The following is a 19,828-nucleotide window of genomic DNA, read 5'->3' on the forward strand; positions in this document are numbered from 1 at the left end:
CTAAGACTGACTCAGAGGCAGAAGTTCTAAGGCCCAATCATCAGGCTAAAGGGGTTTCTGAATTACTGTGACACCTATGTGTTTTAGCTAAGAATAGGGGAATGAATGCACAGTTTCACTTAGAAAGACTCTAGGCTTCACAAATCCAGTGTGACTTAGAAATATTCAGAAGTTAGGTTGAGATTTCAACACAGAAAAGCTGTCGTGAAGTTGTTAACTTCAACAATGCAATACATGATTAATTCTTCTGGTGTTCATTCCACCACAGCAGTATAGCCATTATAGTCCTCCAAGCCTTGCTTAGAAAAGCAGAGAGAAATATGGCACTGCCTATATAGACGGGGACTTTTATGTGGTTAAAGAGCACAGGACTATACAATATACCAGTGATGGCAAACCGATGACACGTGTGTCAGAGGTGACACGCGAACTCATTTTTTTGGTTGATTTTTCTTTGTTAAATGGCATTTAAATATATATAATAAATATCAAAAATATAAGTCTTCGTTTTACTATGGTTGCAAATATCAAAAAATTTCTATATGGGACACGGCACCAGAGTTAATTTAGGGTTTTTCAAAATGCTGACATGCCTAGCTCAAAAGGTTCGCCATCACTGCAATATAAGGAGATATATGAAAGAACTTAAAAAAGCAGAAGGTAATTTTCATAACTTGTTCTTGCCCTTTTATCTGGCATTTTGACAATTTGCATAGTTCTCATATAATTACATATGTGAGAGTGACATATAAAGTATTATTTGTACAACAGAAGTTTATAACATCATATTTGAATATAAAAATACATGAGAAGATTTAAACTTACCTCATGTCTGGTGAAAAGTCCACCTGACAAGCGTAGCCTGCTACCATATGGCCCTTAAAAATTTTCTTCTTATTTAATCTAAATCTGTTCTGTGCTCCAAAAATTAAGATTTGGTTGTCCATTGATTGGCATGCTAGCCATTTCCCTGCAAGTTCAATAAACAAGACATTTTAGAGAAAAAAATTTTTTTAAAGAATTTTCATTCTAAATATATTCAGTCACTCATATTCTTTTGTTCCCAACTATTTTATAATAATAGGAAAATAAATTTACCATACCATGTGTAAAATGTTAGAAATCTGTCACTGACAAGAGGTATTAGTATATAAAATAATGGAATTTGCTCATATAATCCTGTGTCATTGAACACTCATCTTACAAAAACGTTTTTTGTTTAAACAAGGATATACAGATATTCCGAGGTTATACAGAAATAAAGTAAAATTTTATGAAATTAATCTGTATTAAATATAGACAATAGAATCGTGGGGAGAAAGAGACTTCTCTATGTTGATTACAAAAAAGAAAGGAAAAATTAACTTTAGATGAGAAAACCTAGGATTATAAATAAGACTATATCTAAAAAAGTTATGATTAAAGTAATCTCAGTAACTGTTGTTGAAAGGTCAGTACATCTATAGCATAAATTACCTTGCTCTTAAAAGGCAATGCATTACTGAACAAAAACAGTATTAAACAGATTTATCTTTTTTATTTTGTCTGAGAAAATATTTTACAGTGAATTGCTAAGATGTTCCCATTGTGAGGAACCAGACCAAAATAAAAGAACTCATAATAAATCACTAAATGAGTTGTAGAATATGATTCTGTAGGAAGGAGAATTGTTTTAAAAACCTGATTCTCAGATGGGAATACTTAGATGCTTAGTCAACATTAGTTGCAAATCATTGCTTCATTTATTTTTTTCTTGTAGAAATCAAGAGCCCAGCTGGTATGGCTCAGTGGTTGAGCATCAACCCATGAACCAGGAAGTCAGGATTCGATTCCAGATCAGGGCACATGCCCAGGTTGGGGATTCAATACCAAACAGGGGGTGTGCAGGAGGCAGCCGATCAATGATTCTCTCTCATCATTAATGTTTCTATTTCTATTTCTATTTCTTTCTCTCTCTCTCTTTCTCTCCCCCCCTTTCTCTCTCTGAAATCAATAAAAACATGAAAAAAACAACGAGCGACTGGGTGAAGTGACTTCATATGAAAACCAATGATTACTTCTAATAATGAAAATTTTCCTTATACAGTATGGCACTGTGACAGAATTGCCCTCAGAGAGAATGGCCAAGGTTCTTTTCAAGAGAAATCACACCATGTCTTAGAAACTCATTTAAAACACATTCTAACTCACCATTTGGAGACAAAGTCACTGCAGGCATTGAGTGCATACTGGGTTCTGCTATATACTTGAAATCCACAGGGATATCCCTAAATATTAAAAATAGCATATCAGAGTAAGTAATTTTTAAAAAGTACCTTTAGAAGAATTATCTCTGAACCAAAGAAATATATGAAAGAACTCTTGAAAAAATATATTTAATAAACCTTTCATGAAACTTTCTGGGGGTAGAAAAATCACAAAATGACATTCTATTGCGTATTATAAATCTTTTACTTTACAAATGACTTTCTGTGATAATTATAACAGTGTCAATGATTTAATCTTTAAACTCTATTTGATTTCAACTTTGGCCTTTATGTTAAAAAAATGTGTTACTAAAACTTCTTTAATAATAAGCTCATCTAAAAATGTGTCATGGTAGGCAGAAGCGAGATGTCTGAGGCAAAGCTACAGGGAAACGTTCTTATCTTACCTGTCAGTCAACCTTAACTTTACTCTGCAAGCTGGTGAGAGTGCTAAAGAGCCGTCAGCAATGCAAATGGAGGGTAAGCAAAGCTATAGAGGGATCTGCAAGCAGGTTGAGCCCCTCCAAAAATGATGAATTTCAGGACAGGTGAAAAAGATTAAGTCCTTGTACTTGGACACTTTCTATTTTTCAGATTATATGTAAAATATTACAAATGTGTAGGGTACAGGAGAAATAACACTAAAAAATCTCATGTGAATGATACAAATGATAAAACAAAACAAATCCAAAACCTAGTCACCTAAATTTAGAATCATCAAAGTGCCTTTTTATTTTTAATATTCTCCATGATTAAAAATTCTTTACTAATTCTGAAGGGTTTTGGTCTTGTTGCTTTTCACGACAATTTTTTTTTTTTTACAATGTGTGGAAATGTAATTTCATATTATCTCAGAATATAAAGCAGCAATTTAAATTTCACACTATGGTTCAAGTTCCAAGACTTTAATTAAATGGAAAATAATAATAATAACAACAACAACAACAATTTGCCTTTAAGTAAGGACATTCTCTATCCATTTATCCATCTAGGAGAAGAAGCAAATGATTAAAAAAAACTCTATCAGGGTCTTGGTTAAAGGAAAACATTTTAAGGTATTACCTGGGGAACAGTATCATTTATCAAGTCAATACTTTACACATCTGAGGTACCAGTGACAATTACATTCAGAATGACTCAAATGTATTGAAAAGAGCCTCAATTTGAAAAAGGTCCAACTGTTTTTCCCTCCTCATGTTTATTATTAGTAGCTAATAATTATATAATTTGGGTTAAAACATAAGTGAATTTTCTAAATTAAATGAGCCATAGTCCAGACTCATATCAATCAAGTTTTACTAAAAGCAAACAAAAAAATTTCAACTTATCCCTTATTCCAAGGACTCTTGGTATAATGAGCTCTAGAACAAGAAATTATTCTGAACACCCTGTGAACTTCATTATTGCTTGTAAAATATGCCTGCAAGGCACAGTTATATTTAACAAACACAACACTATTTTCTAATTGGAAACTGTAATTCAGTATAATAAATTAATAACCTCTCTTACAAATGATCTTCAGTCTGGAAATGAATCACTGAAAAACCCTTACAAAAATCTATAAAAATTTAAAGCTAAAAGATAACCAGTAGTATCAACCTTTGTTAAATTTTCTTTTAAATACATATATGTATGTGTAATATATATATATATATATTTTGTTGTTGTTTTTGTTAATCCTCACCTGAGGATATCTATCTTTCTTTTTTCTTTTTTTTTTTTTTAGAGAGAGTAGAAGGGAAAGGAAGAGACAGAGAGAGAGAGAAACATTGATATGAGAGTCACATCAACTGGTTGCCTCCCACATGTGCCCAGACCAGGGCCAGGGATCGAGCCTGCAACCAAGGTACGTGCCTTTGACTGGAATCAAACCTGGGACAGACCCTCAGTCTTCAGGTTGACACTCTATACACTGAGCAAAACTGGCTAGGGTTTAAAAATATTTTAACAAAAACAACTGGGTGAAAACATATCTATGACATCTTATGAATTTAGCCAACCAGAGTATCACAGGCTGCTCAATATCTAATAATCTCCTATTCTTTAAAACTATAGAGTAATGCTCAAGAAAACCAAGTTTCCTTTTATTTGTTTTCCTTTATCATTGTGCTACTCTAAGCAGATACCGGATGTAAAAGTTTAACAAACATAACTTGTCTGAAAGCCAATAATTTTCCTACACTTTGAGGTGGTCAGGGCCTCCCTTTCTCTCCCAAGCATGCTGCTAATATTACTATTAATTGATTTGGGGTATGGCTATATGTGATTAAGATAGTTCGAGGGATCCTGAGGTAGTTTTGTTCCCTGCTTGTCTTTATGGCAAGACTGAGCCTCGCATGCTTTCTGACTATGGAGTCTAGATACAAGTTATCCTCTCTTCCCACCAGATGCGTCACATTCACCTAACTATCCATCCATATAATTATGAATTCAAGTTCTGCATGTTTATATAAGCCTTATCATATCCACAAAGCAAAAACCTGTAATACATACATAAAAGAGAAAGGAATCAAAGCATACTACTACAGAATATCTTCAAGTGACAAAGGAAGAGAGGAAGAAACAAAGAAACTATAAAACTAACCAGAAAACAATTAACAAAATGGCAACAGTAAGTCCATATCTATGAATAATTACTTTAAATGTAAATGGACTAAATTCTCCAAAAGACACATAGTGGCTGAATGGATTAAACAACAACAAAACACACCAAGAACCAACTATATGCTGCCTACAAGAGGCTCACTTCAATTTCACACATAGATTGAAAATGGAGGGATAAAGATATTCCATGCAAATGGAAACCAAAAGAAAACAGGGATAGCTATATTTACATGAGATAAAATAGAATTTAAGCCAAAAACTATAATACTATATAATAAAAGCGACTGGTCCACCGGTTGACTGTCTTCCCCCTGGTGGTCAGTGCACATCATAGTGAGTGGCCTTAGCATATCATTAGGGAAGGGTCCCAGGTTCGATTCCAGTCAAGGGCATGTACCTTGGTTGCGGGCACATCCCCAGTAGGGGGTGTGCAGGAGGCAGCTGATCGATGTTTCTCTCTCATCGATGTTTCTAACTCTCTATCTCTCTCCCTTCCTCTCTTTAAAAACCAATAAAATATATATTAAAAAAAAAAAGCCAAACTCATAGAAGTGGAGAGTAGAATGGTGGCTGCCAAGAGCTGGGGAAGAGGCGGGGTTGGGAAAAAAATTGAGGCTACAAACTGAATAGGGCACAAACTTTTAGCTGTAAGATGAGTTAAGGGCTGAGGATCTAGTGTACAACATGGTGACTACAGTCAATACTGTATTGTGTAACTGAAATTTTCTGAGACAGTAGAACCTAAGTTCTCATCAAACAACAAAGGGTAAATAAAGAGGTGATGGATATGTTAATTAACTTAGTGGGAATCCTTTCACAATGTATATCAAATCATTATATTATACACTTTAAATATAATTTTATTTGTCAATTATAACTCAGTGAAGCTGAAAAAAAAGACCTCAAGCTTTGGAATCATTCTGATCCGACACAGAAAGTTTAGTGTGCCTGACACATAGAAAGGGCTCAATAAGTATAACATAATTAATGATTATGACAACAAGGATTTCCTTAGATATGCAGTACATACTACGTGCCAGGCATTGTGCTGGTGCTGGGGACAGATGGAGAGCAGACACAGATCTTTTCTCATGGTTAAGAACTTGCTCAGGGAAGAGGAACAAGTAAGCTATGGAAAGCAAAGGGTTACTGCGATGATGGTGAACAGGCACCAAACTCAAGTGAGGACTGGTTAGGGAGGCTCCAATAGCAGTGAGCATTCAACTGAAATCTAAAGAATGCCATCATTTATAATCAAATAGTATTATGACTCTAGGAGTATTTCTTAAGCTCTGAGAAGAAAAAAAATAAAGTCTTGTTAACATCACCACTTAACTTAATCAAAATATTTTGCTGACCAATGCTCTTCTTTAGAAAAGAACACAAATGTTCTTAAAGCCTTGTGACTGTGGCATCATTTAAATATTTACCAATTTTTTTGTATCACTGTACATTTTTAAAATGGAGCTCAACTATTACCTGAAGATAGAAACACCTGAAAGTGTAAGTATAATTAAATTGTTAAAGTCTATTAACAAAACAAAACAAGTTTATCGATGTTTATTCTCCAGAGTATTGTGCAAATGGTCTAAGGCAGTGGTTCTCAACCTGTGGGTTGCGACCCCTTTGGGGGTCGAACGACCCTTTCACAGGGGTGGCCTAAGACCATCGGAAAACACATATATAATTACATATTGTTTTTGTGATTAATCACTATGCTTTAATTATGTTCAATTTGTAACAATGAAAATACATCCTGCATTTACATTTACTTACATTACATTCAGATATTTACATTACGATTCATAACAGTAGCAAAATTACAGTTATGAAGTAGCAACGAAAATAATTTTATGGTTGGGGGTCACCACAACATGAGGAACTGTATTAAATGGTCGCGGCATTAGGAAGGTTGAGAGCCACCGGTCTAAGGTGACTCATAAAACTTGGTGTCCATTATCAGATTTTCTGCAGGTAATATCACTTCTAAAGTAAGAAAGAGCTTAGTTATAGTCTCAAATCATGGGCACTAAGGATGATGCTAACTCTCCCTTTATGGGAGGTCATTTGGAGGGGGTGTACTGGTGGTGAGTGTGGGAGAAACTGCAGTTAAATTACATTAAATTTTCAATTACCCAAATTGCTCTGACAATGGTTAGGGACCTGCTCAGCTCCCTGAAGGGACTTAATTTCAGAGGGAAACTCCTAGCTGCAGTTCAAGGCTTCCCACTTCTTAAAGCAGAACAACTTCTGGGGGTGAGAAGAAATACTCCTTGCAAGGCTGTAGGTAACCATAGTTAAGCTGTGCTTCATAGCTGACTAGACAAACAAGCTGAGTTCCATTCAAACATTAATTTTAAAAAGCTTATTATGCATTTCTTTGGAAATAATTATAAAACATGATCTATGACACTTAGTGAAATTAGCTTTTAGTATTTCTTGATTTTAGAAAAGTGTTTTTTCCTTTCTCTCTCTAGGAAAGCAAAATTCACCAATACAGGGTGGGGCAAAGTAGGTTGTCAGTACGTGAAAAACAGAGTTTATTCTTGTATTATTATTTATAAACTATTGCATTATTTTCCATACAAACAACTGTAAACCTACTTTTGTCCCAACCTATATATTCTGATTACAGATAAAAACACTGTTTTCTACCATATGGACTATAAATGGCAGGCAGGAAACAAGGGAGATGACATAGGCAATTTTCAGTATTAAATAGTCAAAATGCAGACATTAAAAATTTGAGATTTTTTAAATTTGGATTGGTTCCGAGGCCAGGATCTTACGCTCACACTGGCATAGTCTACACATTTGTGGCGCCTACTTCTCATTAGTCATTTTGCAAAGATGAATAAGACAGCTAATAAAGGATATAAGACTGCACTATAAAAACTTTTCACCGCTGCCAGAAAAGTGACTCAATATATATATCCTTTAGATAGATTATCCAAAGACTATGAAAAGTTTCATGTTTAAATTTTTATTTCAATATTCTGGATACTTAAATAGTTATAACAGTTTGACTGGCAAGCCAGAACTCACCTTTGAAAAATATTCAAGTGGCTACATATTATCAGGGCTCGTCTTTGCCCAAATTTTTAAATTGCTTCTTTAATATATCAGATTTTCTACTGATTGAAACTCACCATTCCCAAACTCTAAGGCTTTTATCATCAGATGTGCTCACAAATCTCCTATTCTCATCAACAAAAACAATGGTGTTGACAGCTCCCAAATGCCGATCATATTCCTGCACAATTTCTCCACTTCGAATGTCCCACTGTATAAACGAGAAGAGGTAAAGACGGAAGTGGAGCAGATTTATGAAAACAAAGAAAGATCATAATTATGGAAAGTGGAGAAATAAAAAGATTTCCAACATCATGTTTTTATGAATTTACTATTTTCTACTAAGAAGAGCATCAGCAGTCCCTAAAAGTAGCCAACATTAAACAAGTTAATATTCCTTATTCCATCCACAGAGACAACATAAACCTCAGGAATCTTAATAAAAATACTGTGGAAAGACTTACTTGCACAATCTTTTTATCAGACATCCCAGCCACAAAGAGATTTTGTTTATCTTCATCAGGATTAAACTTGACACAATAGGGTACTTTTCGGTTAGTAAATCTTGATATACACTGTCCTAAAACCAAAGACCCAAGTTAAAAAAGGCAAAATAAATTTGTCCACTTAAAGATAACCCTGGGATTAAGATCTAAAGATTATTTGCTTAATAAATTCTGAGGAAAGGCAACCTGATTGTTCTTTATTAGAAACCACATCATTCCTTCTCACGGATTTTTAATGATTAAAAATATGTTTTTCAAAAGTAAATCTGCATCAATAATTGCAGAATAGATAAAAGTCTCCAGGTGATTATGATGTGCAGTCAGAGTTGAGGACCACTGCTAAAGAGGTTAAGAATAAGGGCTCTGACATTAGAGAGACCTTCGTATGAATACAATTTGGCTACATATTAGCTGTGTGACCCTGAAGATGTTAAGCCTGTTTTCTCCTCTAGAACAATAATAGTACTTATCTCACAGGGATATTTTAAGGATTGAATGAGATACTGAATAAAAGCACTTAGCATAATGCTTGGTGAACACAAAGTGTTCAATAAATGTTAGCATTATCTTTATCCTTAAAACCCAGCAAGATTGAAAGATGGTTCTTTAATTACACAAACTTTTACTAGCCACAATGTACTGATGAATTCATGTCTGTGAATATATACAACCAACTGGATGGACCATGGGAGTTTAGACCTACATTTTAATCAATTTGGGCGGTTAAATTTAATTCTGTTCATCAGATATCTACTTTGCTTCTATTATGTACAAGGCCGTGTGTTAGGTGATATAGGGCAACAAAAAGATCAATTAAATAGTCAATGAAAGATTTCAAACATCTTTGTCTATCAATATGTTTGCTTTATAAATTGCATTTGGTGGAAACAAAGCTTCATAGTGAAAGAGCTATTTATTCAGCTGAGCTTCAACTCTACAAAGTGATATAAGCTAATAGTCAATGATAGGAGAATTAGCAGTTAGAGAAGGTACCATTTTGCCACAGACCACCACACACATTTCATTTTAAAATGCTAATTTAGCCCAGCCAGCGTGGCTCGGTGGTTGAGCGTCAACCTGTGAACCAGAAAGTCACAGTTCGATTCCTGATCAGGGTATATACCTGGGTTGTGGGCCTGATCCCCAGTGTAGGGTGCGCAGGGGGCAGCTGATCAATGATTCTCCCTCATCATTGATATTTCTATCTCTCTCTCCCTCTCCCTACCTCTCTGAAATCAATAAAAATATATTTAGAAAAAAAAACAACAAACCTCTCCCAAAATGCTAATTTATAATTTAAGTATCTATTAGTATAAGTGAGCTCTTACCTGTCTCAGTGTCCCAGAGCTTAAGATACCTGTCGTAAGCTGCACTGAGGAACTGTGTTCCTGCAGTATTAAAGCAGATGTCCCTAACAGCTTTACTGTGACCTAAAGGTAGAGACAATAGAAATATAGGTGAGGTGAAGCATCTTTATTTAAAACATAAACACCATAAGAAAAATAGCATTAAACAGTGTTTCCCAAGCCATCTGTGAGTAAAAAAAAAAAAATCACTGAAACCCCATCCCCTGATTTACTAACTCAGAATAGGTTTTATGTGGGCTTGGGAATGCAGGTGGTTCCCCCTTCAAAAAGTTCCTCAGGTGATTCTGATGCATAACATTTAGGTAAGAACCAAGAGAAAAGCTCTAAGTTGTTTTTTTTAAAGTCTGTCATGGCAACTTCTTAACATGTAATATATATAACTGATGACTAAACAGCTAAGAATTGAAGGAAACACAATAGGCCAATTATCGCCAATGAAGGAGAAATGACTGGTGACATTTTGGAAGTTCACTCTGATTACTCACTAACCTGGAAGTAAAAACACAGTGACCTAAACCTCAAGTTCATGAAAATGTAGCCCTTATTCAATAACTGCATATTTGTGTGATCACATTACCAAATTTCATAGAAATGGATTCAGAATCTGACACTAAGCCTTTTTGAGAACAAATATTAGCTTCTATTTTGTTTTAAGATTGCATGTTGACAATAAATTAATTTTACGGTACTTTGTTTGGAAATCATTCTTGCCAGACCAATCAATTCTTTTGACAGTTACAGGGACAAATAAAATATGGCTAAATGAAAGCAGAAACTTTCATATTTTTTTACCACCCAGCATGACCAAGACTGCCAAATACATTAGTGCAAAATGTGCAGGGCAACCACACACAGCAGCCCTGAACCACCACCACCAATGACCTCTAGCGAGGCACTATGTGTCACAGCAATTAGGCAATCAGGTATCTTGTCTCTAGCAGGATTCCCAGTCAGAGCTGCTACCATCTTCCTGAGCAGGACATTTTCAGCTTCCCACTGAAAAACTGTCTGCCAGTGCAGGGGAGACAAATGGGGACCAAATCCACTACATCTGCAGGAGACATTTTGTTCCCCTGTATGCTGCTGAGAGCCTTCCCATGAATTTCCAGGCTGCTACACAGCTTGGACAGTATTTACTTGTGCAGCGAGGCTCTAAAATCATACAGCATTGCAGAACACCTCCTACTTCAATCTAAAAACAGAGCCACTAAAATTCACACAAATAGTGTTTCAATGCAATACAGTTAAATTTGGAAACATAACTAGTCTTCACACAACATCTGACAAAGACAATAAACTATTCTCTACCAAAAAGGCTAGACTGCCACAAAGCTGTCCTCTCTTTGGCCCTCTTCGTTGCTTCAAGGAGTTCTCTCAATCTCATCCTTTTCTATGCGTTTAGATCCAATTCCTAACCTCTCTTCAAATCTTAACATCTGGGCATCTAATTGCTTACTAGACATTTTCATTTCAAAACCCCAAGGGCAGCTAAAATTCAATGAGTCCAAAACCTCAGCATCATCTTCTGTTTCCTCTCTTGGTGAATGACACCAACATTCATCCTGGTGTCATCTGAGAGTCACCTTAGATTCCTGCCTTACTCATCACTCACATCCAATTACTAAGTTCCACTGATTTTAACTTTTGATTCTTTCCTCTCTCTCTCTCTCTCTCTGCTGCTTAAATTCAGGCTCTCACCATCTCTAATCCAGACTAATGAAATAACCTTGTAATTCATTTCCCTGCCTCCAGGCCTGCTCCATCAAAGCATCCTCCATGTTGCCAATGTGCTCTTTGTAAGCTTCAAACCTGATCATGTTGCTTTCTTGCAATGTCTGGCTTCTCAGAGCCCTCAGGACAGCGTCTAAACTCCTTATTAATAGTACACCTGGTCCTCCATACTCTGCTCCCTCCTCAGCTGCTTTTCTCTTTCATTTTTCACCATATCGTCCCACATCCTGGCAATTCTGAAATATATGTGGTTCCCCCAAAGCAGCATGCTTTCTGACACTTTTGCTTCTGCTGCTCACTCTTCCTAGTTCCCTTTCTTTCTCTGAGGGGACTTACTCCCTCCTCAGGACTCAGTTCAAGTCTGTGAAGATTTTCATTCATATTAGTCCAGTAAAATTATGGTAAATGATGATAAAAAGTTAAAAGTTTTCCCAAACAGATTTATAGTCAGGGAGAAAAGAAGTATTACCAATAAATGTTCGCAGACAGCGCCTGTCTCCATAAACCTCCCATAGCTGGGGGGGAAAAAACAATACAAATAAATATTAAATTTAATACTAGACTGATAAAACGACAATTTTCAATCAGTAACAACAGTCATATGCTGGCTATATGTGTGCATATCTGTGTGTGTGTACAGGGGATTTAACCAAAGGCATTATATATCATTAAATACATTGCTTGGTGCTTCCAGTCTGTGTTGCATTGTTTGGACTCATGGACTCACACTCACACACACATACATTTTAAAACTATACTCTGAAATCAGATACTGAAAGATACATCAAAATATCACTAGAAATTAGATGGAGCTGATGCAGGTGATTTTTGTTTTCTTCTTGTTCTTTTCTGTATTCAGTATGAGAAAAAAGTTTCTACTGATGTAATACCATGAACTACTTTTAAAATAATTGTTATTAAAACTGTCATGTCTATAACATTTTGGTATTAAAAGGCTTTTTTTGAACTTTCCCGAAGTAGCAAGTATTATAGAAGCTGTATTATGACACTGTATTATGAAAATGATGATCCAGACTAAAAGGTAACAGGCTCATAATTCTCATCACATCTAAAGTGAATTTATGCAATAGCTTCAAAGTACCTTTATTCTTGCCTGCATCAAATGCAATTCTCAACAGTGTTGCTAGTCCTCTAAAATAGAAGGCACTTCCTGGCCACTAAGGGCCAAGAGGATAAAGTCTGTGTCCGTAGCATATCAGGCAAGGACCTCCAGGCCCTGGTCCTTTACTTATGGCTGAGTAGTCATTCTGTGCCTCTCAGATTTTAGGCTCCAGCAACCATGAAACTGCAGTTTACAGTGCACACCATGCTGATTCATTCTATTCACTCTTCTCAGACATAGTCTATGCCCTACCCCCTCTCCCCCTTTACCTAGTTACCTTCCTATTGAGGAATGCTTCCTCTTTGAAACCAGAACGCTTTTTATCTGATCATTAAAATCATAATGAAATTTTCATCCTAAGGGCAGAGACAGTGCCTTAATAACTTTTTATCCTCAGCCTCTTGCACATAACAGGTGTCTAATTAACGTTTATAGAAGTGATAGAAATTGTATTCTATGCTGTTTTAATTGGTAAAAGAGAAAACTTTCATCTTAATTAACATAGTTTTTAAGAAGTAAAAGTTAAAGGAAATAAGGGTTTTTTACTTCAAACTGTTGACCTGTTATTTTAAGCTCTCAAGTAAAGACAAATGGCAAAATGGTTGCTCTCATTAAAAAAAATAAATAAATAAATCACCCTTTATAGATATTGTAGCTCAGTTGGTTAGAGTGTCATCCTGACATGCCAACATTGTGGATTCAATCTCTGGTCAGGGCACATACAAGAAGCAACCAATTAATGCATAAATAAGTGGAACAAAAACAATTGATGTTTCTCTCTCCCTCTCCATTCCCTCCTCTCTCTGGAATCAAGTAATAAAAATTAAAAATAACATAACAAAACAAAAACTTTCCAAGTCCCAAGAACACTACAGGGTTGATATTTTTGACCATCATAACGAACCAGACACACAAGACACAAAAGAGATAAAAACTATTCTATTAAAGATTTTTAAAAAGACTCTCCTATACTCAAGTTGACAGGCACTGGCAACTGAGTTTTTCCTCCCACATATTCTATAGCAGAACATGGGCCTAAAATGAAGTTTTCCAAGACTATAAAAAGTGGGAGGAGCCTGGCCAAGGTGGCTCAGTGGTTGAGCATGGACCCAGGAACTAAAAGGTCAACAGTTCAATTCCCAGTTGGGGCACAAGTGGGCTCGATCCCCAGTAGGGGGCATGCAGGAGGCAGCTAATTGATGATGTTTCTCTCTCATCGATATTTCTGTCTATTCCTCTACCTTTCTCTCTCTAAAAATCAATGATATATATAATACACACACACACACACACACACACACACACACACATTAAATAAATAAATAAAATAGCACAGGGATTTTACACAAAAATGGGAGAAGAGTCTAGGAGCATTCCTGCTACTTGGTGTCTACTAGCACTGATAACAAAAAAGATGAATCACATTATTTACTCTTTAGAAATAGGATTTCTATCTTGTATCCTTTTTACCTCATAAGGTTCTGAGGAACAAATGAACTCCGTTACATATACAAAAATCTCTATAAAAATGCATTGTTAATGATTAAGCATTTATGTGTCTAAAGCCAAAGTGATTGATTACATTCTAATCAGTTATCTAAGCTTAAAAAAGAGCCTAGCCAACTGGACCATAGAGCCATATCTGAATCAACATGTTTGGAAGCAGTTCATAAACTGCTGCATTCATAGGGCCTAAGAGAAAATAATTAGCCTCTGATTGCCTAACAAATCCAAATTTATTTATAATTAACCAAAAAGATTTAACCAAAGCACTAGTTTTGTAGCACTCCTACTCTCTTACTGAAAACTCACCTTAATTTTACAGTCCATGGAACAAGACAGCAATAAATGGCCCGAGAGAGGAAACAATCTGACAGCACTGACACCCTACGAAAAGGTATTACAGTTATCAATCAGAAGCATTCTAAAATCAGCTAAAATTACACAAGGAAAGGACAGTATATTTTTAAGCAACTTAACTTACTATTTTTCTTCACTCCAAAAATTATACACCCAGAATAAGCTTCATTAGTATTCCAAGAGCAGCCCTTACTGACACTAAACTTCTAAAGATTTGTTTTTTAATCTTTAATATTGACTTCCTCACCCCAAGGAATTCTTAGTCAATCAAGTGCTAATGCCCCCACTCCTCTCCCTTCTTTCACTCAGTAGCTTTGCTCTTTGCTAACAGCCATAAATTGGTACTTGGAATAGCACAGATGACAAAGATTATCAACATTTAAAGTTTTTAAGTAACTTGTCTCTTCATTAGTTTAAATATTATCATAGTTTATAAACTAGAGAACATCTAATCTTCTTTGAAGGGTGATAAACTCAAGAGCTAAAGCAAAAGGATTGCGGCTCTCGTGCTAGTACAAGCCCATTACTCACTGACTTGGTGCCCAAGAGGAAGCAAATTGTGGCAGGAACTTGGAGGGAAAGTCCAGGGCTACCATAAGGGGATAGGACACCGAATCACAAATTCTTATGTCATGGCCAATCCAGATGACCTTGAAGATTGAGTCATCACTTGTGACAGATACATGTGGATACCTCCAAAGCCTAACTTAGATTTCTCTTCAATTTGACTTCCCTGCTCTATTTTGACTTCCCTACATCTTTACCAGAAATAGTGAATATTCCACATCAATAGCTGAAACTTTATTTTGGCTTCACTATTATACAAGAAACAAAAACAACCAATTTGCTTACCTTTGTGTGTCCGGACCACACATGAATTTGTTTTTTGGGGAGATAACACTTCTCAGGTGGCACAGATGACCGCAGATTAACACCAACATCCTGAGGTATGTGAAGATAGGACCTGCCTTGATAGTCATACATTTCTTTAACTGAAATAAGAAGGCAAAGGAAAGGAATGAACAAATACAAGCCATAGCATGAAATCTATATCCTTAAAATGATAACGACCATTTTATTTATAAAGATATTATTCCACTTTAAGGTTTAGATAATAATACTCTGATGTAAGACCAAGACTAGCTAAAATTTAGCTACCTGAAATCATTGCTGTTATTTATAATTAGAGGTAGTATTTTGGAATTCCTAAATACCCAGAGAAGAAGTAAGATCAATACTTGTTCTATTCAGTTACAGATTTAGTAATATATATATAAAAAAGACTTTATTCAGTATGATTACAGCGAGGTAAGGAAAAATAATACTTGGGCCATGTGAGTCACTGACAAAGAATCAGAAGCAAAGCAGGGTAAGAAGGAAGTTAAAACAAACAAAAATAATACCAGCTATCATTTTTCCTTGCTTTCCTCTCTTATGCCCTTCTAGGTTCCTTTTCTATTCTCTTTTCTACTTTCAACACAGACTTTACAATAAATTAACTTGTGGGAATTAAAAGACATAGTGTAAATAAAGCATCTGGTAGCATGCCTGGCACAGAGTAAGCACTAAATAAACGTTGGCTGTTATGTTATTGTGGCTGCAGGACCACAGTGCTAAATGAACTCCTTGGGGATAAAAACTGGAACTTGAGAAACCAAATAAGGCTTTATCAAACCTAAATATTGATATGTGATATAACATTAGAATAATCAATACTATCAGTACTAAATTATTCTTTCCAGTTTCAGATAACCACTACATACTTTAAAAAACATAACTAATTATTAATGAACCAGGTACTTTCTAGAATATTTATAATTTATTTTGGTGTATATGCATTTCCTCCCACAAATCAAAATGAGTATAAGAATCTTAATCTCCAATCTGTTCACATGAAAAAAGAGTTTATTCTTTTAAAGTATAATTTAGTAGCTGTGAGTGGACCTGGAGAATATTTGATTTGGGTTAAAAACAAAAGGTTAAAATAAAATGACTGAAGCACTACTGAAGAGAGTCAACTTTATCTTAAGAAAAAACATGTTAGACCATTCAGATTCCTTATTCATCATTTTTAAAACTCATTAGCACTAAAAAAATGATCTGTGACTATCATTAATCATGCTATTTCTTATTATCTATTAGAACATAAAAAATGTTGTAAATTTGGGGGGATACAAAATATCCAATATAATTCTTACTATAATGAATGTAGCAGCTGATTAATAAGGGCAATGGATATTATATGAACAAAGAACAGAGGGAATATCTGAAAGTTTATCATAAAAATGAAGAAGCATAAACAATATATTACCATGTAAGATGGTCTTTTCCTCCCCAGGCTTCTCTTCTTCCAGTTTGCCTTTTTTCTGCCTCTTTGCTGTGATTTCATCCAATTCTTTTTGTTCTTCCTAAGGAAAATAAGGAGTCAACTTTAAAATAGATGTCCTAGGATCCTATCATGGCCAAAGGCAGCTATAAATTCTTTATAATGAGGTACATTTTTTGCTGAATCAATAGCTTTAAGTATGTCTCCCAGGATAACAATCTCAACTCTTCAACAGATTACAAAATGATATTAAACACATAATGGGTACTAGTTAATGATTTTAAACTCATTTTATACAAAACCCATCCTGGAACACCTAAAAATAAATTTAACATATTACATTAATTATGCAAGTGAAAGGATAAGGCAATTAGAAAGCCTAATACCAGACAGGAAGCTGAATTTTAGTGCACAGTGTTGTTACATAGTCATAAGAATATAAGCAATGTCAGTAGATTTGTGACACAACTTTTATGGAATGAAAATGGGGTAGTAGAAAATCTTTATCTACAATAACAAAGACGTTGACAGATGAAGTTTAAAATAAAGAAATAGTAGCATATGTATGTTATTGAGTTATATTAATATAACAATATGCATGTTATTGGATGTGAGATACAGCTAGAATAAAAATTTCATGAGAATAGGATTTTCTTGATCCTGTCCACTGCTATATACCTCAGACCTAGAACAGTGATTGACTCATAGTGAAATTAGGAGGTGGGGAGGAACAGGGTAGGGGTCTATTGCTTTACTTCATAGTAGAATTAAAAAACACACACAATATAGATATCTTACTTAGTTAAAAATTTTAAATAAATAAGTAAAACCTATGTCAATTCTAAAATTATAGAAAGGCTGATTCTTTAGTTACTACCTGAATATCTAGTATCAGAAAAACAGCTACCATGGCAGCATAATAGCATTATCAAGGTGATTTTTATTAAAAATTGTTCAATATTAAATTACAATAAAACAGTATGGAAGACAGTAAGTCAGAAAAAATGTAAGTAAAAATATTCTAAAGAAAAACAAATCTTACTGTATTTTCTCAATTAAGCAAGGCAGAGAATTTTAATGAGTCATTTGGTTCTCTAAGGAAACCTCATTTATTAATATAGGTTTAATAGCAATATAGCATACACTTGAATTGACAATGAAAAACATCAAAGCTTACTTACTTCCGAAGGTTTGGCTACATCTTTTTCATCCACATATTTTGCCCATGGTCCCAGGAAACCATCAATGTTAGATGCATCATTTTCTTTGAACTTTTTCCTCTTTTCTATTTTCTTCTGACCAGTTTCAAACACAGTTAAACCTATATTTAAAAAAATAGACATCACAAATATAGATTTTTCTAAAGAAATAGCAGCATATATATAATTTTACTTTATATTATTCATGTGACCAAAAATCTATTAAAAAACACACAATAAAATCTATATAAATGTGCCAGATATACAAATATATAAATGTGTCAAGTAATACAAAAAGGGATTCAGTGTTCTGGGCAAAGAAATTTTCTAACACTGTAACATTTGCAAATTCTAAATATATGTAAAAAAAAGACCAGCTATGGACACAATCTTTTTAATGAGTCATAGACCTACATCAGCGGATTTTACCACTTTTTGAGAGAAACTCGGCAATTTAATCTTGCTATATTCTGTTTTTTAATGAGCCTTTTATGAAAAAGGTTCCAATGAGCTGATGAGCTTTGTTCAAATTAGCATTTAGAATATGACACTTTGCCTTAGAATAACACAAAATGAATGAGCACAAATATGTATTTTAAAATACATGAAAAAACTCAACATTCAGCTCTAGCTGGTTTGGCTCAGTGGATAAAGCGTCGGTCTTTGGACTGAAGGGACCTGGGTTCGATTCTGGTCAAGGGCACATGCTGGGGTTGTGGGCTCGATCCCCAGTGTTGGGGCATGTAGGAGGCAGCCAATCAATGATTCTCATAATTGATGTTTCTCTCTCCCTCTTCCTCTCCCCCTCTGAAATCTATAAAAATAAAAGCGTAATATGCTAATTAAACCAGACATCCTTCCGGACGACATTCCGGATATTCTGGATGAAGCTGTGGCAGCGGGGGCTGAGGCAGAGGTCCCCGGCCGCCACACCGAGGCAGAAGCAGAGGCAGCCACAGCTGCAGTGGCGGCGGGGACCAAGCCCCTTGCACAAATTTCGCGCATCGGGCCTCTAGTGAAAATATATTAAAAAACAAAAACTCAACATTCAAAGCAACCCTTCAAAGATAATCTCCACAGGCAAGCACAATAACATTTTTTCTGCTATTAAAATGTAGCTTGACATTAGTGTTGAGAAATAAAATGATAAAATCAGCTATGCATTAATTATAATTTACTGAATAATTTCTACGAGGTTGGCAATGTGCCACGTACTCAGAACAACTTCCCAAAATAGGTACAACTATCTTCCCTACAAGGTTGCATACCTAGTAAGTGGCAAAGCTGTAAAACTGTAATCGTTCTAAACTGCAACACTATTGTCTCAACTTAAAAGAAGAATCAACAGCTAAATAAAATACTAGTTTTATTCCTATTGTCTAAAGTCAATCTGCCGAGGCTTATTCCAAAATATGGCGGCGAGGGCGGAAGTGGCCCGAGAGAAGGAATCGAAGATGGCGGCATAGGTAAACACCGGAGACTGCCGCCATAAACAACCACTTCAAAAATACAACTAAAAGTCGGAACAGACATCAACCAGAACCACAGGAAGGCTGGCTGAGGAGAGACTCTTCAACTAGAAGCAAAAACAACAGCATTCCGACGCACAGAGGAGGCGCAGTGTGGAAAATTTAAAGGTACGGTGGTGCGGTGGTGAGGTGGTGCGCGCGCAAAGCGGGCTGGTGGCTGAGGGCGCGGTTGTCGTTTTCACTCAGGAGCGAGTCTCAGACTCTGGGCTACAGATCCGGGCGAGTCTCTAGGGACCCAGACTCAAACGGGAGAAGCGGGACTGTC

At 35.5% G+C, this 19,828-nt stretch overlaps 1 protein-coding gene across 1 annotated transcript in view; it reads right to left on the minus strand.

Annotated features, from left to right (window-relative positions):
- The window catches only part of CDC40 (cell division cycle 40), a 46,788-nt gene that overhangs the window by 652 nt on the left and 26,308 nt on the right, over positions 1-19,828 (minus strand). Inside the window, exons 5-14 of the mRNA XM_070417922.1 lie at positions 18,017-18,156; positions 16,821-16,917; positions 15,362-15,501; positions 14,462-14,536; positions 11,996-12,041; positions 9,757-9,858; positions 8,387-8,502; positions 8,000-8,133; positions 2,191-2,267; positions 826-970 (exon numbers count right to left, since the gene is read on the minus strand). Of these exons, the coding sequence (XP_070274023.1) occupies positions 826-970; positions 2,191-2,267; positions 8,000-8,133; positions 8,387-8,502; positions 9,757-9,858; positions 11,996-12,041; positions 14,462-14,536; positions 15,362-15,501; positions 16,821-16,917; positions 18,017-18,156 (1,072 nt within the window). The remainder of the gene's footprint in view (positions 1-825; positions 971-2,190; positions 2,268-7,999; positions 8,134-8,386; positions 8,503-9,756; positions 9,859-11,995; positions 12,042-14,461; positions 14,537-15,361; positions 15,502-16,820; positions 16,918-18,016; positions 18,157-19,828) is intronic.

This window comes from Myotis yumanensis, unplaced genomic scaffold, assembly GCF_028538775.1.
Source record: "Myotis yumanensis isolate MYYU_CA2020_CCGP unplaced genomic scaffold, mMyoYum1.0.hap1 SCAF_6, whole genome shotgun sequence".
Lineage (NCBI taxonomy): Eukaryota > Metazoa > Chordata > Mammalia > Chiroptera > Vespertilionidae > Myotis > Myotis yumanensis.